This window comes from Pseudomyrmex gracilis, unplaced genomic scaffold (assembly GCF_002006095.1).
Source record: "Pseudomyrmex gracilis isolate BER0280 unplaced genomic scaffold, ASM200609v1 scaffold_233, whole genome shotgun sequence".
Lineage (NCBI taxonomy): Eukaryota > Metazoa > Arthropoda > Insecta > Hymenoptera > Formicidae > Pseudomyrmex > Pseudomyrmex gracilis.
In genome coordinates, this window is record NW_018020817.1 from 184,259 (window position 1) to 211,939 (window position 27,681).

Here is a 27,681-nt window from a genome sequence, read left to right on the forward strand (position 1 = left end):
GAGTGGAAGTATTATATAAAAACAAGAATGTGATAGAAAACGCAATTAAAAATATAGATACTCACACACACACACACACATGTAAATGTACACCTACATGTTTGTGTAGCGACGGCACAACTAAATCATCATCTTTCTCGGTAAAGAGGCATGCAAGAAGACGCGTTACGAAACACGCTACGTTTCTTAGCACAGATATATTACTTACAATTGACCATAAAACACTTTTCTTAAAACACATTTATTAACCGCGTTGTTCGTATAACATGTGTCAATTGCGAAATAAACTCAATCGAAAATAGATCGTTTCTTCGAAATGTTCGCCGAAAAAAAAAAAAAAAAAAAAACTGTGCGCTTATGCAATTCGCACCGCGCAGATCCGGAAAAGGACTGTCCTGGAATTCGTTTCGAAACGATATGTGCGACGCGACGTCATCGCCAAACCGACAGTCTCGGACAGGCATACAAAGGGCTATTGTGCCGATTTTTCTCCAGATAAAGCGTGTCGCGCGCGGATCTAATCGCCCACGCGAATGCTTGCGTGCTCTCGCGCGAATCACACCGACTACAGAGAGACAAGGAGTCTAATTTCAAGCAAAGCTCATACATACTCTCTGAGGCACACGTTACGCACATGCGAGTTGTGTATTTACTGTCGTATCAAGGCTGGCGCGCGAACAAGCCGGGGGAGATGTGTGTTGTCGCCTCTCATATATTGTGTGTACGTGGCATGGTCCGATAAAGAACCTAACATCACGTAATCGAGAATGTATAATATAATAGAAAAAACAAAATGAAATTAACAACATCGGCAAGTAGAGCCTCGCGTGTACGCAGTTATTGGTGTGTGTACATGTAAATTTTTTTATTCAAGCAAATTTTAAATAGACGTTTTGATGAACCAACGAGATTTGAATATTACACAAAATTGTGTGATTTCTATTTTATAATTAAGTCATATATATATATATATATAAAAAACGCAAACAATAAAAAAATAAAAGTCATACAATTGTCAAAGAAGCGTTAGGAAAAAAAAAAAAAAAAAACGCACAAATTCACTTCACGTTGGGTGTTGCGTTTAAAATATTGATTGTTTCAGTTTTTTCTCTGTGATTTTAGCAATAATATAATACAACGCGAGTGGACATGTTAGATTACGCATATTTATATGTCAGAGTTAAAGCACAATGCTCTTATTTAAGTTAAAGGTTGAAGCAAGTGCGTCACGCACTCTTAACTGCATCCTGTCTATAGCGCCAACATACGTAGCGCTATTACTTTCAAACACAATGTCCTCCGATAGGATAGGAGATCAGAATCTGAGCTATAACTCTATGAACGCCTATGTAGCTTAGCGTACACAATGGTCTAACATTTATACGGCGATAAATATTGGTGATAATTATATAATGGAAACATGTATAAGAGTACTATGTATAAACATGTATCGATTAAAAGAACAAAAATGTATTTCTATCATTAATAATTGTTGTACTATAATTAACTTATAATTTATTCTTATTACGCCGATCAATATACATATTACCTGTCTCATTACATTAAAACGTATCCGCTACGAATAAAACTGATCAATCATTCGGAATATAAATTGAAAAGTAAAGAAACGTTGCGCGTATCGATCTCTCATTGTCAGTTACATAACTACGTATACATTGTGTATTGTTTGTTTTTGCATATACAACGGTTTCAAAAATCGAAGCGCGCGTTATCGCTTTTCGTTATTCGACAAACTATATGTACGAGAGTTCTCTCTATTAAGTCTCGACTAATTCCTTGATAAGGTAAATACGTCAATTTCGAATATTAGAAAATGAGCAAATCTCTCAATGTCGTGTGTAACGTTTTGACGCTAATCAGTCACACGAGATACGTGTGTGTGGTAAAATGCGGAAGTCGCTGGGCGCGAAATAGCGACGCACATGTTCCGCCGCAGTTCGCCGTGTCGAGGAGACTGGCGAGCGAGTGCGCGAAGGCGAAGCAACGCAAAGCGAGCGACGCGCCAGCGAAGATCGCGCACGCGCGAATTAGTAGGTCGATCGCGGCTTCGGTGATTCCCGGCCGGTTTCGGTCGAATCCGTTTGGATTCGAACGCGAGCACTGACTCCCGCCACACGATCGGTGCGCGCCGGCAGTCGGTCGGTCGTACGTGGTACACGAGGTTCGCGAGGAGTCGCGAGAAACCCGCGAAGAATCCGCGAGAGAGGAGGCACGCACACGCGGTTGACAAGAACGGAAAAAAAGAATAATCGTGGATATAAAAATTCTCGACGAAAACACGAAGAGGAGACGTGGAGGATCCGCTGAGGATTTTCCATCGTCGTCGTCATCGTGCAACAATTTGACGATCGCGCGGAAAAAAAAAAAAAAAAAAAACAAATCGAGTCGATCTCTCCTCTCGTGATCGAGAGCGCTGAGAGATCGATCCTCGCGCGTGAGAACGAGAGCCGTCAAAAAGTGTGGAGCCACCAGCGGCGAGAAACGAGCTATAGTACACACGGAGGAGAATTCGACATGGTGGAGACGGTAAGTTTTTCATTTCTTTTTACCGCATCCAATAACTTGCGTTTATTGATTTCACAATATTCTCTTTCTTATATTTCATATTCAATATAAAATATTATGTGTTAACATTTGTTCAGCTACAACTACACTTATTGCTCGCATCGACACGCATCTACATACATGCGCGGTGCGTTCTTCGAACTATTTTACAATTTTTATAATTGACGGGTAAAAACAAAAAAAAAACAATCAAATGCGTGTTCAATCGTAACCGCAGAGAAAGAATTATGAGGAGAAAAAATAAATTTCCAATGCGCCGTAATGGTTACGGTCCTGTCGAAGAAAGATACTGGTGTGAGTCAATCGTACGGAAGGCTAACTTTCGAATCCACTACTACTATAAAGACTTGCACGGTGTGTCGATAGTTAGTACGGGAAGCGAGAAATTCACTCGGCTGGTACGTGATGGAAAATTTCGCGGTAAAAAACAGTAGCGAAATCTGCGACCGATCCGCGATTTTCTTGACGCGCGATGAGACTTTTACCGAGCAACACTTCATTAGTCTTTCGCGAAAACGTGCCACTTTGATACGATCGAAGTGTTTGTTTTTTTTTTTTTTCTAAGCGCATTTGCGTGAAAATAATTAAATAAATAATCGTACACTTTTGTACATTATGTATATTTTACATGTCGCCGCTATCTTAATAATTCAGTAAGCGATAATCGCGCCTCCGACTCTCTGATCGCGCTATCATTTTGTTATAATTGCAAAACAAAAAAGAAACGAAAAAATTACGCTATAAGCGTATGAAGATTTTTTGCGAAGATATGCACTCAAGTTTATCTCTTGATGACACGCGCGCGGGAAACAAAAAGTACTATGCGAGCGCGTGCGATTAAGCGATATTTGTAATTGTATTCCGCGATTAACTGTGCTTCCACAGATTAAACTCTGCCTTTTTTTTGTTCGCGTCTATTATCGCCGCTTGTAAAAGATAATTAACGTTATACTTATGTACGTAGTTATTTTTTTTTGCGACGCTGAAGAATAAGTATCGAGCATAATGGAGATAAAAAATATTATTTTATATATTACGATGTAACATTTATGAAATAGAAATATGTTGAAAATAAATTGTTTTTGAATTGCCTAAAATCCCGCAACTCTCGTTCGGCAACGCTTTCACCTTTAAAACTTATTTATTTTTACTCACCGAACTTAACTACACTTTAAATTAAATTGTTTTAATTGTTTTTTTTTTTTTAATTTATGTAACGCTTCTCTCTTACAACGTATATTTGATTTTAATTGTTCTCACGTAGTAGTTTAGCGTTTTGACGATATGCACAACGCGGCTGTAGAATTTCGTACTTTGTACAAACTTTATCGCTCTCTCGGATGTTTAAACTTTTTTGAATAAAAATAAAACGTTTATAAAAAATTAACAAATATCGCCAGTCTTAATGATACAAACATACATATGTTCGATCGCATTTGCTGCGATTCTGTCAATAAATTTGTCAAAACGAAACTATAGAAACTATATACGAGACTATCAGTAATAAAACCTATAAGTATCTGAATTATTGGGAAAAGAGAGAGAAAGGCCGTGTTTATTTCAACAACTTTCCGTGAGACACTATATCATTAAAACTCACAGTTTGCTTTTTTTGATATTTCCAATAGTGAAATGTGTTACAAATTACACGTGTTATAAATCACAATTATTTTTGAGTTTCAATCATAAAGGAAAGCGGTCTTGAAAAAAGAAACGTTGTTCACGTCGAAACGTTATTTATAACATGCGTAAGAAACGTCATTTTTGTATTTATTGGTGTGCCTATACACAGCAGAGAATTACATTAGAAGGTCTCTCTCTTTTCTCCAGAGAAAAAAGTTAAAGTATCTCTCTTGAGCGAGGAAATTTGTATAGTTAATAAAAAAAAAAAAAGACTACGCGCGAATCTCTATTTAAGGGAAAGGAATAAAAAAAGGGAATAAAATTAAAAAACTTTTCGCGTGATAATTAACAAAAACAAACTTTGTCAAAATGATATTGGCGGTAGCTGTTTTTTTAAAAATCAATGTCTGACCAAACGGCCATTTACTCGGATCGACGGGAGCGGCAGACAAGAGACTTCGTTCCTTTTCTCTTTCCTGAGAAAATACAAATAACATTTTATTTTTTAATTGCAATTTTTTGTATTTATATCGTTTGAATAAATAAGTTTTTTCACGTCGCGACTTGCACGCTTTAAATCTTCGACCCACGTATACTTTCGCTAGAGAAGAAACCAACGAATTTTTTTAACCTTCCTTTACAGTTGTTTTTTTTTCTTATTATATTTCAATATTTGTCCAGAGTATCCGTGAGTATTTTCGGTCATCGATATATAAAAGCGCGTAACCTATATCATGCGAAACTTTATTGTCAGAGATAACCGAGTCACAATATATATGAGACACGCCGTGTCGATTCGTATCCTAGCCGCGTAAACAGCGGTGTAATTAAAAAATATCGGTAGCCGGTCTTTGTGTGCCACGAGCGGGTATTGTATGTAGCAGTCGTCCTTGCCGAGTCAATTCGAAATCCTGTCTCACACGGGTTCGCATTAGCGAGGGCGTGGTTGGCTGTTCGTTCCTGGTCCGAGGATAGCCAGCCTCATAGTAATTGCACCAGACTCGTTTCCACCACACGACATCTACGGTTTTGCTTCTCTCTTCTTTTTCTTTCGTTGTTCTATCTCTCTCTCTCTCTCTCTCTCTCTCTCTCTCTCTCTCTCTCTTTCTCTCTTTCTTTCTTTTTCTCTCTTTCTCCCCTTCTTTATCTCTTTCTCTTCTTCCTCAATATTGTAAAACTTACAACTGGATATCATCTCAAAAGAATCCACTTTAATTTTAATTAACTCGATCAATTATATATCTTTGATTTGATCGCAGCTCGTTCTCTCTCTTTTTCTCTTTTATTTTATTTTTATTATTTTATTGTTTTGTGTATTTTTATTTAATTCTCTTACGCTCGAGAGGAGCGTAAAGAATTTCCTTTATCAGAGCGCATTATATAAATATAGCTCTTTAATCTAATCTAATTTTCTTCTCTATATTTATGTTATGTTAATCTTGTTTTTTTTTCGCGACGATAAGAATTATAGATAATATGTTATACGTGTAAAGCCATTCGCGGAGATACTTGTTTTTAGTGTGACTTATCGACAAGTATATATAACGTAGTATATATATATAAAATATATTCGATGAAAAGTTCAAAGAGAGACAGAACCAAGTTACAAACGTGTACAATGTGCGCAATTATTATTACAGTTTATTTTCACAAGGTGTGTTAAATCGACATGTGAGGACCAGCGATCTCTTAGACTTCCTACATTATCTTTCGTACGTCATTTCTTTTTTTTTTTTTTTTGCATGAATAAGATATTGGAGAGTTTACAGTATTATGTATTTTACCACATTAGTGGTGTATGACTGTTACACACACACGCACACACACAGAGGCCATACAGCGGTACCGTTCTCCTGTACTTAAGGGATACGAAAGGTCGTCGTCAATATTGCTAACGCAAGCGAGATACGAGTTGCGCAATCTTACACAGCCGTGTCGAACGTCGATCTCGGGGCCCTTGCGAGATCGACGTTGAGTTGCGTGTCGACGCCCGTGATCTACGATCTAGGATCGATCCGGGACTCGAAATCGAGGACATTAATCAGCGTTCGGCGGTGTGTTGTGCACGTGGGTGGCCGTTTACTGACGCAAATCGCAAATGGCTCTTTCTCCGCGGCTTGCACATTTATCCGTATTGCACAGGGGGGTATAAATCGAGCGAGGTCAAAGCACCTCGGCGCGAAGCGAAGAAAGGACGACGTAAAAAGACAGTGTTTTTTTTTTTTTTTTTTTCGAAAGGCAGTTTTAAAGGTCGAGATCGACTCTCTTTAATATGTACTTCTCGATTCCCATCCCGAGAAAGCGAACTCGCGCGCGCTCTCGTACAAAAAGAAAAAAAAACAAAGTAAAAGAGAAAGAAAGCGTTTCTAAGAAACGCGCCGCGCGCGCGGACTTTCCGTTATTTATTACACAAGTTGCAAACTATTGTGCAATATTATCGGATTGAATTTCAATTGTAAAATAATATTCGCCAATTAAATCGCCGTAAATTCATATCGACGAAAATTTTATTTTATTTATTTTCCGCGCTCTTTACTTGAAACTTATGTAAGCGCCGCATATTAGCAAAAATGAATGAAATATTGTATCGAGAATGCGGAAAATTTGAAAGTAACACCTGCGAAACAAGCGCGTATCTATTTTCGTTCGAAGACTCCGCGCGTGTATCTTCCGATATTACCATATCGGTGTTACCAGCAGGTACTTGCGGATTACGGTTAATGCAGCGGTGTGATGCACCGATTAACTGTACGGGAAGTCATAAGGGAGTAAATACGGCGCGTCTGATATCCGAGAGCGACCGGATTCCACGACTGCAACAACCGTTGCGGAGGCGCATATCCGGAGATGAGACGAAAGTACGTCGTCGCGCGGCATTGCTTATAACCGATCAAGAAAGAAGGAAACAATAAAGAAACGACGTTGTTACGGGGCCCGCGTGTTCCGCTCTGCCCGCGTGCGTTCGTTCCAATTACCCACGATTGCGCGGTGCTACGTTGCACCTCGCGTACCACACATACTCCGTAATATTGTCGTAATTATCGTAATGCGCGTGAAAACAGGTTGAGATCGCCGCATTTTACATATCATGTGGAAATTTACTTCTCTCATGTCGTCTATAACAGAAGAGATAGAAAGAAAAAAAAATAATAATAATAAATGTGATACTTTCTTTTAAGTTTTTATCTACACGTAAAAACTTGATACTTGACATTTACTCGTAATACTTGTAACAACTTTGCGGTTTTTAATGTTGTTTTATTACACCGAAGACAAAAAATAAACTTCCTCTCTTTCTCGCTGTTTCTGTCATTATTTTGTGATTTTTATGATGTGCATGATACTGTTTGGATCTCAGGTAATTTTATGTATAAGAGGAAATATCTTATAAATAAATAGAGTTTTAATTTAAGTATCCCTTCAATTGCTCAGAGCCGTAATCACGTTTTCTTTCAATTCGCCTCGGTTATGCCGCATACGTCGGTGGTATTTACGCGTATGGCTATGTGATCCACACGTATATGTACATGGGCAACCGCTACGGCAACCGAGTTTGTTCGGTACGTGACTTTACCGTTACGTTGCTTCTCTGCTTCTTCTGTCCACGAGTTGCCTACATACGGAACGGTCACTATACGTATACGCATTTAATGAACGAGGTTTGACGCTTCTCTCTCTCTCTCTCTCTCTTTCTTTCTCTGTTTTTGTTATGTTCTACAGTTAAATAACGGCAAGCGATCGATAATTTGCACTTGACAATTAGCAAAATTGTTCAACTTGTTCTTTTCTAATTGCTATTTTACAAAAGCAAACAAAAATTACTCAAAAGAGATAAACATATGTATATATTTATTTTGAACTATTTATTATATTCATAATATACTTCTCAGAAAAACGCAAACACATATTTAACACATGTTTAACAATGGAAATATAAAAATATATAAAAGCGTACGTTTTTCGGCACATAATTTGCGAGCCGTTGCAAGCGAAAGAAGATCTCTTAAAAGATATACAAAAGAGGTTCGAAGAAACAACAAGAGTGCGAGAGACGTCACCGAGAGGGGAAACACGAGTTTCATTTGAATAGAATAGGTCGATAGTGATTTACGATAGTCGATGTCGCATACACTCGTGACTGTGTTTTCCACACATTTCTCTCCCTGCTGTTCTTTACCACCCTGGTCTGTTATTTTATATATGTATATATATATATATAAGAACGCCGGTAGAGGACACACAGTATGTCAGAAAATTCAAGTACATATACGTAGTATTGTTTAAAACAATACATACTCTATATGCATGCGGTTTGCGGTAAAAAAACAAACGTACACACGATTGACAGTTACAACAGGACAATTGCGATTTGTAATATTACCTCGTATTGCATAATGTGCAGCGGACTTCTCGACGTCTGAAGAATGAAACTTCGTTTGTGTGAAGTTATGCGCGTGAACCAGCGCGTTCTTGCGTATTCACGTGCAACGGTATCTCATGTGCGAGACGAGGCGACGCGCGACTTTGATGTGTGCGCGAGTGTGTCTCTCTCTCTCTCTCTCTCGTATAAATTATGTACTATTACGCATAAACGAAAGAAACATTTCATACAAAAAGACATCAAACTATCTCGATTGTCTCCAAGATTTTGCGCCACGTAGGAGCTGCTGTTGAATAATAATATATTGCGTATATTTTTGACACAGACAATAGAACTCTTATCGCTTCGAAGAGCTGTAAAAAGGCATGGCTCTAAAAATAGAATGTTGTTTTGTAAAATAAAACAGTAACTGTCAAGTTGAGTTATATTGTAATATTTTTTGTTTTTTTCGCGCATATATGGGGAATCAAGAAATGTTGATCGCGACTTTAAGATGATTCTTTAATCGTAACAAGAAAATAACAACAATATTACGTTATTTCTATCTCGCACACGAACCTACAAGAGACAACGAGTTCTTAGAACACGAGGGAGAGACCATTACCACCGGTACACGACCCATGGTATACTGATATCTCAATATGTGCTCTCTCAGCTCTCGAATCCATTATAATGCCTTCGGGTGCACCGCGGGGACAATTGTCGCGTAAAGGGTTCGCGGGAAATAGTCATGCGTGCAAGCGCACGTTCCAAGAATGTGCTTCCCGAAGTCCTTTAAATTTCTCTTACCTTTACGCGACTCGTTTATCATCAAAATTTTTATTTGCTTCGAAACTTTTACGCGCAAAATATATATAAATGTTGAAATTTTGCGACTAATTAATTCTCATCGTTTATAAAGTTCGTAATAAGTTTTTGTATGATCTCACAGAGTAAACGCGGTCTATCCACACAGCACGGATTCCTTAACTCTTTTACGCTGCGATGTGCGTCGATCAAACCGTTATGATATAATACTTGTTCGTTATAAAATGTGATCGATTCGAAGCGAAACATAAAACCGAGAAGATCCGCAAGACGAGAATCAAGAATTACTTGATAATTTTTTAACAAAAATATATTTACCCACGTAAAAAAAATGATATACATATAAGAAAGAGTACTTTATGAAAAAAGAACTTTCCGAAATGAAATTTTCACGAAGACGTAACGGCACGTGTAGCAAAGCAAGTTCAGCGAAAAAGAGATTTATCTCTCAACCTCTCTCTGCAGAGAAGTTTTGTGTTTAAGAAACAAATCTTCTCGCTTCTTCCCTTTTAAAAATATTACTGATCTATTATTCGCCGAACGTCTTCGGGAATGAGAAAAGTAATATTGCTATACTCTTTCTCAAACTCTCCTTCTACTTTTGCACCTGTAAAAAAGAAATTTTTATTTTTGGATTGAATTATGACCCAGCCGCTAGGCCGGGTACTGAAAAAATTAGTTAAAGACTCATCAAGTTGTTCCCCTCCACGGAAATCTTTAGTAAAAGGCGAAAGATTTATTCGTGTAATGAAGGGAAACCAGAGTGACGTACTGTGATCCCGCGGCCCCTTATATCACCTAAATACAAAATTTCGCTTACGAGAAATATGTTGACTCAATGGACATCTATCGATTGTCAAGAGTACTACAGTAATACGGTGACCGGTTTACATGGGAGCACGCACGCATACACACATACACATACACATACACACACACACAATGCAAAAAGAGAAAGAGAGAGAGAGAGAGCTGCACGTCGAAAAGAGGTGGTTGTTTCTCTTTTGTGCCGACGCAATGGAGCGGCAGTCTCAAGGTCGGTCGCTTCGGGTTTTCCAAATCATGATCCTGCATGACGAGCAACTTCCTATCGTTGTCCTCGTCTCACACACGCTCAGAAGCGTTAAAGGGGCAAGAGAAGGGAATGGAGAGAATTGCGCGTTATTTTTCCCTTCTCTTCTCTTTCCACCCATGTAGGTAACACTCGGCGACAAAAAGTCGCATAACTCCTCGACGCGCGCGATAATAATTCGACGTTGATATTATTGACAGAATATGGAACACGCACGAGAACCATCACTTTGATCAATGACATTTGGTTAGAACGTTACACGGTCGTTTTTTTCTGACACGTGACTGATCTAAAAAACAGAGCACTAGTTTTTTTGCGTCGCAAAAGTGACAAGCTCCTTCGAACGCGGAAGCGTATCCATTATGAGACTATATCCGTCTCGTAATATACATACATTTGTTACCGTAAAAATCTCGCAAAGTCACTTTTCATCTAACAATAAAAAAAAACAAATATAAGATAAATAAAATGTCAATTTTTTTTTATACCGATATTTGCAAGATTATATCACGGGATATATAAATTGAATGTTTTGAGATCTGCATTATTTTTTTAAGCGGGAGAGAGAGAGAGAGAGAGAGAGAAGCTACACGAATGTGCTTTATGTGCTCGCAAAACTAGAACTTCACACAGTCTTTGAATGTAATCCTGTGAGATTATCCTTGCGAGATTATTCACGGACAAGAGATAGAACACTCTCCAGAGTCCTAACACGACGCCTTAATAATAATAACGCCACTTTAAAGCTCGCTCGCACCGGACAAAAGCCGAGCTGCCATAACTTCCTCGCGATGATGCACTGACGGCATTACCGCGGCGCATTCCATATGCCTCCATTATGCGGTATTATGTTACTTTATTTACGCTATCGCGCGGCACCCCTATTTAATTTGTCTTGTCTTGTCTTGTTGACCGTTCTCGATCTTTCCACTTGACCTTTCGTTTTATTTTTTGTTTTTTTTTGTTTTTTAAATCATATACGTACACTCTTACACTATGAATTAGTTAAACAAGCTCGTATATAAATGTACTGTTATTATTACTATTATTTTTTCTTACTTATTCGCTCTTCTCGCGACACGTAATTGATCAGGCGAATAACCACACGAATAACCGCACACGTCATGAAGAAATACTTATTCCACGCATCGAGATTACACTTAATTTGTAATACTGATAGGAACTTCTTTTCTATCGGAATTACATATTTCCGCGATGGCCTTGGATCACGTAATTGAGGTAATACATCTGTGTGAGATTTCCGCGAGACAGCTGCCGTTAAACGAAAAGAATTATTAGATCTTGATTTTTATTCTGTTATAAAATTACAGAAGTGTATAAATGAGCGGAGATAGATATATCTTACAAAACGCGTTACGCTTGAGCAATGTCAAAGGAAAAGTATCGAATGAGATGTAGACAATTGTAAAATAATAAAACAAACTTTGAGAGAGAGAGAATTAACGTTACATCTTCTGAAACGTTATTTATATAACTAATTCGAAAGATAATAGAAAGTAAACAGAAAGTAAAAGAAAAAGATGTAATGAAGAAGATGTAATAAAGAAAATGATCAAAGAAATGTTCACACACACAAAAGTGGAAAACTAAGTGAGTACAATAATAAGAAAATGAGTAAAAGATAAGTAATTGAAGTGGAAAAACCTACTACTCACACAATGTTTATTTCACGAGATACCACGATACTATTTTAATAAGACTATGACGTCATGGCAACTCATACATATAGTGAAGATTAATTCGTGGCAAAGAAAAAATATGCAAATACGACAGAACAAGTATTGTAGCGCGTTTATGTGAAAATCCATTTCTTATCAGTCGCTCACATCGTAATTCATTCAACGGCATAAACACGTCGTATCTCTCGCATACACATTGATAATATAGTAATATAGTAGTTTGTACATATTTGTATACGGAAAAAAAAAAATTATGCGGCGCATTAAAAATCCCTAATATTTAAAAAATAATGTTTTTACTTTGTTATTTACCACGCATAAACGCTATTTACAAAGAGCGCGTTGATTTTCCAAACCTTGAATATATCACAGAGAACACATTTTTTCCGTGAATTGAATTTTTACTCAAGAAAACATTTCGCAATTGTTTTGTTTCACAAAACAGATTTTAACAGATCGAATATAAAGAGACTTCATTTTCGTGTCTATACATATTTTATATGAATATTTGATTTTAATAGCCGCGGAAAGCGTAACCCGAACCGAAACAAGTTTGAATAGGCGACGAACTGGAAACGAGGTTTCTGGAGTAACTCAGAGCGGTATGACGCACGCGAGTTGCAATTTTCTCGCGTTCAGGTTGAGCTGACTGACATCAGTTTGCTGCATTTAGTGTTAGTTGAATTAATTGCAACGATGCGCGCGAACGTTTGAGCAAAATGAACGTCCAAAGTGGACGTACATTGTCGCGATTGGTTGCTTGTTTTTGCGCGTTATTATTCGCGTTATTATTCGCGTTATTATAAATGCTAGTCACAATAATAATAATTCGCGGGAGAAAATATGTAAATAAATTTCGACTCGTAAAACATCAAAAACGTAACGACACGAATAAAGTTGTTTACGTATTTTACATATGTATGTGCTCGTACCGTGAAAATTATCGCGCATATATATTCGTCATTTAATTATTAAAACCACGAGAGAGATTATTTCAAGTCTCGGAATGTGACTATCTCTCTCTCTCTCTCTCTCTTTCGGTCTGAAGATCTCGCGAGAAACGATGATTTTACGGTGCGCGAACGAAAACCGCGATTTGACATAAAAGAAAATTATAATACTTCATCTCTCTCGCGTTTCGTGGTCAACGGTGTTATCGAAGGTCGTGATTTCTCGCTCGAAATGTCACCGTAAACGTTCAAAGTCCGACAAAGATCGTGAAAAGAGAGAGAGCATCGAAATCATTATTACGAAATAACTGCTACTCGCTCGCGTTATCACGCAGTCAATTGCGGGACGTTTTACATCAATAATTTTTCTGTCGTTACAACGCTATATGTTATTTTTATTGCGATAACAATCAACAAGTTTTGCGAATTCTCCGTGACGAAAAAAATCGGTTTCGAAATCTTTGAGCTCAGCAAATGAAGCTCAGCAAATTGTGTGCGTGTGTGTGTGTGACGACGTTTTATTCATTTTCATAGAATATTTGCAATAAGTTTAATCAACAGCTATATATATCTATGCAACACACACACATCTACATAAGAGTCCAAATATATGTTTTTTTTGTCAAAAATTTTTTCAGCAATAATTATTTCCGTGAAGTCAGATGTGCGAAAATACAATGACGAGGAATATCAAGCATACTTGCGGTGTACCCGCGTATAAATTACAATGGTTGAACAGAGAGAGAGAGAGAGAAAACGCGACAGTCTCTCGAAAATTATGAGGTCGCCCAGTGGCTGCGCTCAGCCCGTGACTCCAGTGGAATCCCATGTTTTGCGCACGGAAGGGGAGAATGCAGCTGCACCGGCGATTAGTCGAACGCGTGACGTCAATGACTTGTCTTTGCGAAAGGCACGGAGAGGAAGGTGTAGCGCAAAACCGAAGGAGAGAGAGAACCATTAAGGTTCTCTTCGTGAAAGCACCATTCTCACACGCTCGCCGCATGCAAGTGCGCTTGGTTAGTGCTCTTCGTCGAGGAAACCGACCAATTAAGTTAGCCGAAATTCCTTCCCCGCTTGCTTAATGAGGAGTTGTGTCGCCTCATTACCGATAAATAAATGTTCGTTGCTTGATAAATGTTTTATATTTTCACATTACATTGAACTCAAATGTCTTGAACGGTTGGTTTGTTGAATTGTTTCGAAGGTGTCAAAACAAGAGATTGTGGTTTTTTTACTCACGCGAAGCTCGCGAGACGCAAATATACGGTTTTTTTTATGCGATCGCTAATGACATGGCGTCTCACGTCTTCTCGTACGGAGAAAATCCAGAAAAGCTTCCCTGGAAGTTGTATCGTTCCTTTAGATCCCATCAGCACATATAGATAAGAAGCATTCTCTTTCTCCTCGGAAACCTTTCGAAGCGGTCCCAAGAGAGAACGAGCGGAGAGTACGCTTTTGCGCTGCGCTCGTTCGTATCTCTGGGCTGGCGTTCTCTTGTGCCAACTACGCTCGCGTATGGATGTACATGTACGGCGCTATGTATATATATTGTATATATATATATATATATATATGTGTGTATATGTATATATATATATATGTATATATATACGGCGGTTCTTGTACATGTCTCGGTACGATCGAAGCAGAGAAGAGGGGTATTGTGTCTTTACGTTGTCTGAGAGTCCCGCACATGTGTCTGTGGGTATAATCGTTTATTTCGCGTCGACCTTTGCGGGGCACTACGTCAAAATGTCAGATGCGACCCCGCCTGAACGCAGAGAAGATGCACTGGGAACGCTGTAATGGGCTTACAAAGCGTAACAAACTGATGCGAGGTCAAACACACGACGGGCAATAAACACACGTAGAGATAAATGGGCCCTTAAGGTGCACCACATCGCGAGTACCCCAGGCCGCGAGAGGAGAGGAGAGAGCGTTTCGTCTCTCGACGCGCGTATCTCGACATTTTGTTTGCCGCGCGAGAAGATGAACGCCGACGATCTGACGGAGCGTGATCCCGAAACTCGTGCTCGGGTCCGCTCGTCAGCACTTTCGGAGAATTCTTCATTTCTTTTTTTTTCCGCGTTTATGAACTGAGCGACGATTTAAAATGCAACAATGTTTGCTCTTTCCTTTAAGAAGAAGACCAAAATCATTTTAACACCTACTTGTTGGTCGCTTGATTTACAAACGTTTGGAAATGCAAAAAAAACTTCTTTTGTTGTAGTTGAGTTGCGTTTTGAAACAATTATCTCTACATCGTTTTTTTGCTTTTTGGAAATGTCGGACGCGCGCGTTTCTCTTCTTAACTTTTGCATTAACTTGATCGTTACTTTTGTCATTTAATTTCAAATTTTTGTAAACGTAATTGTGACACATTAAATTAATTTGTGAAGCAAATTGTGTTTTTGTTTTGACAATATAATTCTATATATTGTTTGGATCTTTTTTTTTTTTTTAAAACACAGTTGCTTCACGTTCTCCGCCACCCCTTGATAAGACGATAGCGACGAGTTGTTCTCCGCGCGCGCGGAGATACGAGCAACAGAGTGTGTGATCGCCGTGAGCGACTCGCGAAGCGTAACAAACTGACGCGGGGTCAAACGCACGACGGGTAATAAACACGCTGAAAGATAAACGGGTAATCTGGTCCACACACCCGCGCGAAGAGGAAGAGGGAGAGGTCTTAGAGAAAGTGTTTTATCTGCGGCATCCGCGGTGCTGGTTTTCGCTTTCTCACAGATCGATATGATGTACAGTCAGACAAAAGACGATCGAAGGTTTATTTATCCTCTTTTTGTGTTCTATACGCGTTTACTTTACGATCCGCACTGTGTGCGAATAGTTATCGACTACAACCCGCACTCGTTCTCGCTGCCGCCGGATTGTAGAGAAATATAATGTTTGCTTGTAAATCGTCTCGGTAAAAATTTAGTGAAATCCGGCAGCTGCGTTGCTGCCGCAATTTCACATACGCAATTTCAACCGATAATCCTTAATCTATCTACGAGTAAAATTAAAAAATAAACTTAAATGCGACTCCGAGATAATGTCAAGAACATCTGAGATAGCTGTGATATATGGTTTACATGATACGTACATATAATACATGTGTATAAGAAATAAAATTAGATTTGAAGAAACATACTTAGATTCGTCTGTTTCGTCTGGTTTTGCGCGACACTCGTGTGTAATACGTGTTATCGCCCGACCGGTTCTTCCGTGTGTACACGCGACGCGGAATTCAGTCTACCACTACAAGAAAGTATGTGTGATCGCGCTCTAATTGCGTGTATATTAGTTACTTACGTTCGAAGCCACGCGAGATATGCTCTCGCGTCGATCTAGCCTTGGCCGCGGCGCGCGACGAGCGAAACGCGTCGTCTCGCGGCGCGTCAGGCCTACGGGCCCCGCGCGTATAAGCGCCAACACGTCGCTTTCTCTTCTCTTCTCATATCACAGTTTTTTTAGCAAGTTAATCGCCGAACACGACGAAATGTACGACGATCTGTGATTTTGAATTCTTTTCAGATGCCGCAGACGGTGCCCACCGCGGCCGGCTACTCACCGTCGTTCGACTACAGTAATTTTCAGTTCGATTTGTCCCTGCTGTCGGACGATTACAGTTCGACCGGCAATCATCAGCTTGATCTGAAGACATCGCAGATTAAGCAGGAGGCATATTCGCCGCATCCGAGGTCGCCGACCACCTATCCGAGTCCGCCGTATCAAACGGGCGAGCTGTCGTTATCGCCCAACTACTCGCACGAGGGATCTTCGCCGGGATATCCGACGAGCCCCTACTACGTACCAAGGAGCCCTCAGAGCGCCCAGTTTTATCCCACCAGCCCGGAATCGTCGACCAACAAACAGCCGGTCAAGCGGGAGAAGAGTCTCGATCTGTTGGCCATCCTTCAGGAGTCCAGGTGAGCTTTTACAGCAAAAACTTGTATTTGCGTTGAGTTATTTCGCACAGTGAGCTATTTATTCGGTTTTTATTACGCATTAATTTAGTTTACATTAATGTGTATGTGAATTCGTCAATATCAGTAATTTTTCTACTAAAACAATCACGTACGATTACAGATTTTTAGAGAGTTTAGGCTATCGCGAAGACTCGACCGACTGCACGGTGCCTTGTACCCCGCCTCGTACCGAAGAGGACATTTACAGCAGTTTTGATACAGACTTCCTGCCAAAGAAAGAAGACACTGGCGTGCAAGGGCATTCGCTACTCAAGGAGATTCTTTTCAAGGAAGAGCCACGATCAGTTAGCAGTGCCAACGACTCGTCTCCGTCCTCTTCGTCCTCTCCCTCCTCTTGCTCGTCTTCATCGTCGTCGACTAGCCCTTCGAGTGAGTTCGAGAACAGTTCGGCTTTACGCGAGCTTCTCTTCAAGAACACACCTCGTAAAGATCTGGCGGAAATTTCGAAGACCCACCAGCCCAAGGTGGAGCAGAACGAATTGGCGAATCCTCTGCGTAAGGAAGAAGAGCTCTTCAAAGACGGTCAAAAGAGCGATCACCAACTGCTGCGGGAGGTGCTGAGGGACACCAGTTTTCAGAGGAAGTACAACTTGAGACCCGTCGATCTCGGTGGCGTCGGCACTGGCTTTGTCGAGGACATGGAAGCTGGCGAGTGTGTAGGCGATCTTGCCCGCGAGCAGCTCGAGCCGGTTCTCAGCCTGGCCATCCAACAGTTGCAGAAAGACTTTGACAACACCTGCGTGGCACTTGGTATTCATCCGGGTAAGTCGATTTTTTCTATCAAACACAGTGTGTCTGAGTCTAATTGCGAAATAAAATACGAGTAGATAACTGGTTTTCAGTCGTTTGTTTAATTTTTTTATTTTGACTTTTGTGTTTTATATATAAAACTTTCTCTCTGTAACATATCACATCTCACAGAAACTAAGCACTTTCTCTAATGTCGAATAATAATAATGCGAAATGATTATGTGACGAAATTCTGACATGTACACCTTGATTTTCTCGACTATCGACTATAGCCTCGCTCTTTAGACCTTCTCGTTACCTTGCCGCGGGCGTAAGTAGTTTCGATCGTCGTTCTATATGTATATGTATATATATATATATATATATATATATATATATATATATATATATATATATATATATGCGGTTAGTTGGTCTATTCGTCCGAAACATGATGTCACGCTTGAAAAAAGTTACCAAGTGTCGTATCGCAGCGGCGACGCGCTTTCACGCGGAGTTATAAAATGACGCTATGATAAATGCCCACACGTCATCGACGTAATTATGTTTCATACAAAGTTGTTTTCAACACACTTTTTTGTATTTCTCTCGATACGTACGTACGATGAAATTAATTTTTATCGCGAGTGAATAATGCAATTTTTATTGTTTTTTTTTTTTTTTTCATGAAATATTACTGATCTTGAAATTATTGAACTTGTGTCTCGCTTTGTGTAGGTATTTATTACACGCTGCGCGCGGTAGGGTAGGTTTTCTTAATCAGCGATAGAGAAAGAAAATAATGTTGGATTACTGGCTTTTAATTGCAGAACCGAGACGATGGAGCGCGGCGGACGTAGCGGCCTGGGTACAGTGGGCCAGACGGCAGTTGCAATTACCCTCGGTACCGCTGGAGAGTTTCAACGTCGACGGTGCGACACTGGCCTCCCTCACGGAGGAAGAATTCTGCCAGAGAGCTCCCCAGGTGAGCGCTAATTACATATTCTTGCCCCTTGGATCGCATGCGCAAATTACTTAATTTTTAACAATCTATCCGCGATAATATTTAATAACAATAATAATAGAGACGTATATGACATCATCGGGAGATTGAACACGACTTAATCGCCGAATGTGATTTTCAACGTGTCCAACGATTTTGACGACTCACTCGACACACACATACACACGCGCGCGCGCACAAACGAGTAGTATTTAAATTCACAAACATAGATAAGATGTGGCCGCGCGATATATTTTATTTCTTTATACATATAAAAAGCACTGACTCGATCTCATACCAATCGAATTGTCATTTCTTATCTGTGTCTCGTCCGACGTTCGACAGCGTCTACATCTTGCTTCGCGAGACTTTGCCTTTTGTTATCGCGAATACGTTTACACAACAGACGCAATAATAGCCGCGTGGAAGTCTAATCGGTTTTTGTTCGTAATTTCTATTGCAGATCATTAGGGTGCTATTCTTCATGGAATTACATTAATGAACTAACAATTGGAACTTAATATACTTTTGACAAGTAGAAAAAAAATTTTAATTCGCGAAGTAAACTCAGAGACTTTTTTGTCAATATTTTTACCATACTGTGTACAATCCGCAATTATTGCACAAGCGAATCTGCGTTTGTTCGACGCAAATCGCACGGAATCAAAGGCGAGGTTTAAGAAACGTTCGCGCGCGCGCGCGCGCGGCGCCGTTGAGATCCGGTGAAAGTGAGTTTTCCCGGTGATCAATGTGCGTTCCTTCCTTGTTAATCTATATATCCCGAGAAGTTGAACATGGTAAAAGGTGTATTGCGTGATTTCGACATGTAACGGGATCGGAATTCCCGCGAGAATCTGACGACCGACGTGAGAGTCGCGCGTTTACATCAGAGCGATGCGGGAAAGATTATCCTAAAAGATTATTTATGAGAGACTGTTGCGCTAATCCAAGCAGTTTTTTGTTCTCATTTCGCCAAAATTTTTACACTTCGTTAATTTTTAATAAATCACGCGAAATGTCACTGATGACAAGTACGTAAGAGATGTGTCACAGTGAAACTAACGTTCTCACAATGAGTGTGTAATTACGATTTCCTTCTAAAAGGACAACTTGTAAAATAAGAAAAAAACCGCAAAAATTTCTTTCCTCTGCCTTTCTTGATACGTACACACGAGGCCGAATCGCGTTTGTCAAGTAACAAATCAAGTTATATTTATCGACATCGGGGCGTGTTAAAAACCGGTTGTGCCGATGTTGACTGTATCTAGTTTTATTAATTCTATTAATAACTATAATTATTTCAAACTTGATAAAATTAAGCTGCTTATAATACGAACAATATTCCATTTGTATATATCAAGGTGTTGTCAAGGTTTAATTTCCTACGTTATAGTGAATGGTATTGTAAGATGATTAATTGAGTTTGTCTATTTTATCGCGTTTCTAAATTTGTTCAACCACACGCGAACAATACATTAAATTATTTAGTCGAGAATTTTTAATAACATTATTAATAATACAAAAAATTCGGAATTGGTTTTTTTTTGTTTTTTTAATGTAAATTTTAAGCAAGGAAATCTTCAAGTCTTGCAGATAAGTGCGCACATCTTGTTATTCAAAACTACAAACGTGTGAGTTTAACGGAAATTAAGCGAATAGAGTAACTATGATAGACTATGTACAAAGCAAGAGCGGGGAAGTAGTCGTGCATAATAGACTCCGCTTTGCGTCTGTAGTAATTGGATAATCGTGCTACGTAGAGAGAAAGAGAGAGAAAGATAGAGAGAGAGAGAGAGATATTTCTTGCAGCTTGAAGTCATGGTCGGACTTACAGCCTATCTACAATCTTCCAACTTCTTTCCTTGTTTAAGCTTTGTTGATATCACGCCGTTCACAAGTGTAAATTATTACTTGTACAATAATTTTCTTCTTTTTCTTCTCTCTCTCTCTCTCTCTCTCTTTCTTTTACGTTTAAGTTAAATTTTAAAGGCGAGTTCTTTGTAATTGTATTTGGTTGTTCGAAACAAAAAATACAAATGATTCGAAAGAGAGGAAAAGAGAGAGAGAGAGAGAGAGAGAGAGTGCAAACTTACAAAGTACACAAAATAAAAAAAAAAAAATAAAAAATAAATAAAGGCAGAACATTGAGAAAAAAAATAATAGGAACAGAAAGTTAAATCTTATACTTGGCGTATAAGATTTAATACCGACGTGCAAAAAACCTCGAGAGGGAGAGAGAAAGAGAGCCACATTTATTCGTCGAGGAAACAATTACGGAATTCTTTGTGGTTTGGCATCGGGTTTTAATAACAATGATCATCGGCAGGTTGAGAATTTGTTTCTCGGAATCTCGTCAATTGCGGAATTGTGTTCGAACGTGTATGCGTGCACACCGCTTCTCTCGCACGTTTATTCGCGATCTTTTGCGATCAGCGGGATCGGCTTTGCCGTGTTCGCTAATGCGCGCGCGGCAGCGGATTGGCAGAAACGATCGAGAAGTGGGTCAACCGCTCGAATGTCTTGCCTGCCGCTTTCTCTTCTCTCTCGCATGTGGTATGGTACAACGACTCTTTCCTTGGAATTCTAATACTTCGCCACGCGTGTGTGCTTCGCTTTTATTTCTTTCTTTTTTTCTCTTCCAATCCCTTCTTCTCCTACTCTTATTTATTGTTTAGCCGCGTGGCGATCCTTTTCATGCGTCGATGAAATCTCACAACTGTGTTCAATATATCCTTCGAATTTAGAGCGTCCCCGACGCAATAATAACATACACACACACACACACACACGGAGTGAAACATTTAACATGTGACATTTGACAAAACGTTTAGAAAACGTTTAAAGCGTATACGTGTATGTATTATTGTTAAAGTGTGGGAGCATGTTGCACGCGCAGTTGGAAATTTGGAAGGCCGCCGTCGAAGAATCGCCGCGAAACACGTTAGCAGCTTGCTGGAGTCCTGCGGGGGTGGTTCAGTCTCCGAACAGTGTCGCGACACCAGCGGCGGTTGGAAATGCGACGACAGCCAGTCTCAACGAGCCTCCCTGCGTATTAGATTTCTCAGACGGTATGTTACATTGAGGTTTTGTCCGAACTCATCATTTATTTTAAATCGCTATTTATCGAACGCGCTTCTACATATGCTGAGATTAATTCTCTTCAACGAAATTTTTTATAACACTCGCTCTTTCATCAGCTCAAATTTGTTCCTATATTTTTTTTACGCGTATATAAAGACAAGAGCGATTGAGAGCTCGTCAGTTTTGCTTTTTCATCTTTCCGCATCGCGTCCTGCTTGTTTCTTGCGTGCAGACGAGGACGCGGAATGCGCTTCCGATCAAGGTGGGAGTAACGGGGGTAGCAAGATGCGCAACGGCGGCAGTCACATCCACCTCTGGCAATTTTTGAAGGAGCTACTGCAGAGCCCGAGTGTGCACGGTTCTTGTATACGTTGGTTGGATCGCAGCAAGGGGGTCTTCAAGATCGAGGATTCGGTGCGCGTGGCGCGGCTTTGGGGCAAACGAAAAAATCGGCCCGCCATGAACTACGACAAGCTCAGCCGCAGCATCCGACAGTACTACAAGAAGGGCATCATGAAGAAGACGGAGCGTAGCCAGAGACTGGTGTATCAGTTCTGCCATCCTTACTGTCTATAAGACAGCTTTTATCCCTTCTTTTTTTCTTTTTATCTTTCCTCTGTTTCTTTTCTTTCTTTTTGTCTTATTTTCTCTTTCCTTCCCTTCCTTCTTCCTTCGTTTCCTTCGTTCTTAATCTCTTTCCTTGCGCATGCATTTGTATGCATCCGAAGCGAGCGTCTTCGAAGAAGAGGCCGCTAAGCTTCACGAAAAAATCGAAAGACGAACGATAATGATCCGTCATACGCGCGATATTATCACACCGCGATGATGATAACGTCGAGCCACGACGGGTCCGTTTAGTACGCCCGTGTTGGGCGACCCCGTAACTTTATTTTATAATTTTTTTTTTTTCTCTTCTTTCTTTTCCCTGTGTGTATGTGCGCGCGCGCTTTCTCTCACACGTTTGTTTTTTTTATTGTTTTCATTAATATACATCCACACATGTGCGCGATTCCTCATCGAATCGCTTCTTTACTCCGACGAGTTTCCGTTTCCGCAAACAACACACGAGGTAAATAAGCGAGTCTGATGAAGAAAACTTTACTACTTGTTACGGAGAAAAGAGAAGAGATGACTCTTTTCTCTCTATTCTCATGATCGCTTGTCGGCACCAGTCGTCGTATCCTCGAGTCGCGCGACACGACACACATCGACAGGACGCAATATTTAAAGCGCGGAACTATTCGCTGCCTAGTTTGTGTCCATTGCGCTACTCTTCGACTCGAACAAAAAAGACCAAGTAAATCTCGGAGAGAAAGAAAGAGAAAGAGAGAGAGAGAGAGAGAGAGAGAGAGAGAGAGAAAAAAAATCTATTTTTTATATGAAACGCTTTTTAAATAAGCGCACATCAAATGTTCCCTTCGCTCATACGTCTCGCTCACGAATCACGTCGCGATAAGAAAGGAACAGAATACGTCAAATCTTTTGCCTTAGTAAAAATATATCTTCGCTATATAAGGAGTAATTATATTATCTGCTCTTGTGCAACGTAATAAAATATCGAAACGTTCAGCGTAATGTGATGTTTGTTCACATTTGTTCACATTTCGTAAACTTTGACGCGATATGTTCATCACGGAAATATTTTTACTAGCTGTTTATTAAGTTATCAATAAAAAAAAAAAAGTGCCTTAGACGCGTGTCGTGAGCATCACAATAAAAAAAAAAAAAAAANAAAAAAAAAAAAAAAAAACAAATACACACGGCGATCGCTAACTGTGCGCGATCAAAGTACCAAAGATCGATCAGTGGCTTTCACACGTACGAGAAAATACAATTGTTTCGGTTGATCGTGTCGTTTTCTCGAGGTATCACGGGCGCACGATTGGTGCTGGCGATTTTGGTCCCATATATCTATGATATATTAAATACAGTATGTTCCATGAACGATTAGATTTTAAGATAAATGCGTAAGTATATACCGGGGTGGCTCAAGTGAGCCGCCTTTAAGCTACTCCAAGAGATTCTTATTACTTGTTCGATATTTTAATATAAAAAATTTTAAGTATATAATATAATTTTAATTATTTTTTAAGCGCGTTTCTGTCTCTTTCGCGCGTTATCGTGCAATTATTTTCTTATCGGTCGCGTTTACACTTTTATATCAAGTTTTTGTTATTCTCGTTTGATGCAAAAACCAAACTCCTGCTCGCGCGTCTCTTCGTTTTAATTGTCTCAACGCAGATTTTATTTTATCTTAAACGCAATCTTCGAGTTTTCTCGCAAAAAGAATCGCACACCGCCGCATTCGGTCAAGTGCTTCCTGTTTTATATTTATTTTCCACACGCTTCCAATTGTGCAATTCAATCATGTGTATTGTTATAACACACGTGAAAACTGTTTTTTAATACACACGTGCAAAATTTTTGATAATTTCTAAACCATAGAGATAAGCGTAGAATTTATATTTACATTAACTATATATATTTACTTTTTTTTGGCTCACACCGATCGGTTGTACATGCATGTACAGTAATAATACCGTAGTTGTCACTAGGCCGTTTGTTTGTCACCGCGTTCTCCCCCATCACGTTTTCTTTTTTTATTCGGATTTTTTCGCATGTCTCATTTATACTCAGAGCGCTTTCTCTTTTATCGTTTTGCGTGCAGTTCGAAGAAGCAAACAAGGAAGCCGTTTTACACTATTGTCAACGCGGTCCACCGAGTGACAACTGCGCGGGGACACTACTGTATGTATATATTGTGTATATATATATATATGTACACGCGTTGTATTTATTTCATTGAGTTTTTTCAGCGACTATATAGATATAATATCGTCGTGCACGCGCGCCGAAAACTCGCGGTTTACATAACATTATTCCATTTGAAAAAAAAAAGTTCTCCCAATTAATATCGATTCTGTCGTTTTTGCTCGTAAAGAACACGGAGCTATAAAGTTGAAAGATTCTTACGTGACCGTGTTTCTCGACTAAAACCGTGCAATTGATAAATAGTGCAATTATTGTTCCTACATTTGATTCACAAAATTGAATTGTTTTAAATTGTTTTCAATTAGTACTGCAAAGATGAGGAGTTTACAAATCCTTTTTGTACAAATTTGGTTACAACTCGAAGTTAATAAACATGACGACGTAAACAAGCTAGTGCCAGGTAATTCGAGGAAATAGCTTCATTCGCGTAATTAGATCGTAAAAGCGCGCTTGCACGCCCGCTGCATTTCTCTACGACACATTATTTTTTTCATGCGACCTGGCATGGAACGTTCGCTAAATTGTGAAGTAGACCTCGAAAGTAGATCGAGGTGAGGAATCTCGAAACTTTATTACAAATGTTCGAAGAAACAATTATTTGTAAGCCTTTTATTTTGCCTCGCGTTAAGTTTTTGAAAACAAACTTTTTAACAAATATATCGTAAGTTGTTTTATATTGATAGTGTATATATGATAAATCGATATATACAAATTTCTTTTACATCTCATTTTAAACAACTACGTAAATATACAACGCAGAAAAATTATGTTTTTAACACGTTGAAGTAATATAATATAATATGTAGTTTGTTACCCTAGATTTATATTACAAATGTACATATTTTGAGGGTCGTCTGCAATTTGTTTTGAGACAGATTTTATCGTATATTCTGTAAGTTAGAGATAGATAGTTGTTTCTCATGCTGTAAAGTATAAGCAGAAGAAAGAGAAATTTACAAAATTATTATTATAAAAATCGTAAAAAGTTTAAAAAGTTATTATGATAAAAAAGTGCGGTTGATCGAGACTAAGAGAATCGAGGAACGATGTATTAATAATATTTGTTAATCTGTCGCTAAACTCAGAGAGAAGTTCACAAAGAATGAATTAGTCTAATCAAGCGCGTATTAAAAAATATCAAATAGATTTTAATCGTATAATTTGTCAAAATAAAAGGATTTGTTGTGCAGCGAGGTGTGTTAACTGTTAACAAAATTAGATTATGTAAAAAAAAAATTCATTCAGTCAGTTAAATTAGGGGAGAACAACTAAAACTCTCTATCAGCGCGACGCGCAATTAAAAATTCAAAATGCAATTAAAAATTACTTGTCTCTATGTTTTATACGTATAGAGTATTTGTTGCAATGAAGGTGAAACACTAAAATTCTACCAAACTGAAATATTTTCGTTTGCGTAATTTCTAGCAATAAAAAAAAAAGTAACTCCGCAAATTATTCGAGAAAAACTTCTGGCAATTCACAGTTTTCTGGCAATCATCGATATACATATGCGCATTGATTTGCGAACATATCTGCAAACACGACTGAAAATATTTATACGTTTATCCGATATTTAACATAGATAAAACGTTGCTGGTTTTATATGAGCAGAGATTTATTAATTAGGACTATAAGTGTTGATTTCTCATTTTAACCCGTTTTTGCTCCGTGCAAGACATATATATTGTTATATTATATATTTATATATCTCTATGTTTTTTTTTTTATGACTGTTACTTGTAATATAGAATTACGATAGATAATAGTCAAGGCTACTCACACACAACATATTGTGGTATAAATCGATACGTGAAAGAAAATACAAGCTGAAGTTCTCGAAGACCAGATAATGTCGATTATGTAAAATATACGACAATTGAAACGTTTATAACGCGTTTTGCGCACGAGCTGAAACATAAGCTTCGACGAGAGCAATAATAATAATAATAATAATAATAATAATAATAATAAAGTAACGTTGATAAGATAATGTATAACACATTAATATATATATTTTCTTACGCTGATATTTTCTGCTGCCGACATTCGGAGCAAGTTACTAACACGAAGCAAATAAAAAAAAAAAAAAACCAAACCTTGTACATACCTGTTGATTATTTATCACACGTTTCCTTTCTCCAATTTTCTTAAATTTTTTATTATATCAAGATTGTTTTGGTACACATTGTATATCCAAGAGACCTTTCATTACGTCAACGTCGAAGCGGGTAGTTTTGAACATATTAAGAATTGTGCTCAGAAGAAGCGAAAGCAACCAAGTGAAAGTCTTTTGGTCGCATTTCTAGTTGGTGTGTATGTGTGTGTGTATGTGTGTGTGTGAACGGTCGACTTAAGTGAATCATCACTACTAAATTTTTCATCTCACACAGAGAACAAAAAAATAAATAACTCTAAGTATCCTAAAAACTACTTCGACAAGGGAGCATTTTTGCAATTAATTGAGAGAGCTTTAATCTTTAGCAGAGGCGTTGTTTTCGTTGCAAATTTCACGTAAAACGAGCATATGAACTTTCTTGATCGATTATTCGCTTATAAGTCCACGCCGGTGGAATATTTGCTCTCTACACGAAAGTTTTCCTCGAGAGCCGCCGAGCATTCCAATTTCACGATTAACGTCTCTCGCGAGACGAAGACGCGAGGCAGGCAGAAGAGGGAACGCGGCTTGGGAGAGAAGGCGAGAATCTTACCGCTATAAAGATTTGTATCGCTCTGGAAACGTCGGAGAAGAAACACAGAGAGAAGGCGGTCTTTCTTCCTCTCTGTCTCGTCCTCTCTCCTTGCGCACCCTCCGTGCACTCGCCGGCGAGTAGGCGTCCCTTTTCGAGATTTACGACGATTTAATCGTGCAATTAATCTAACACCTTGTTGCAACAACACCTTACGCCGAACGGCGGCGAGAAAATAAAAATGGCAAGCGAAGCAAAGAACCGAAGAAGAAGGAGGATCGGGATCGTTGCGATCCATCGC

At 39.0% G+C, this 27,681-nt stretch overlaps 1 protein-coding gene across 1 annotated transcript; it reads left to right on the forward strand.

The window, feature by feature from the left end:
- The first annotated feature begins 2,165 nt into the window (after positions 1 to 2,165).
- On the forward strand, positions 2,166 to 23,272 carry LOC109859007 (DNA-binding protein D-ETS-4). The gene is made up of 6 exons (XM_020436824.1): positions 2,166 to 2,547; positions 16,654 to 17,048; positions 17,209 to 17,870; positions 18,668 to 18,822; positions 21,713 to 21,908; positions 22,154 to 23,272. The coding sequence occupies exons 1-6, from the start codon at positions 2,536 to 2,538 to the stop codon at positions 22,495 to 22,497; spliced, it is 1,764 nt and encodes a 587-aa protein (XP_020292413.1). The 5' UTR covers positions 2,166 to 2,535; the 3' UTR covers positions 22,498 to 23,272.
- Positions 23,273 to 27,681: the final 4,409 nt, after the last annotated feature.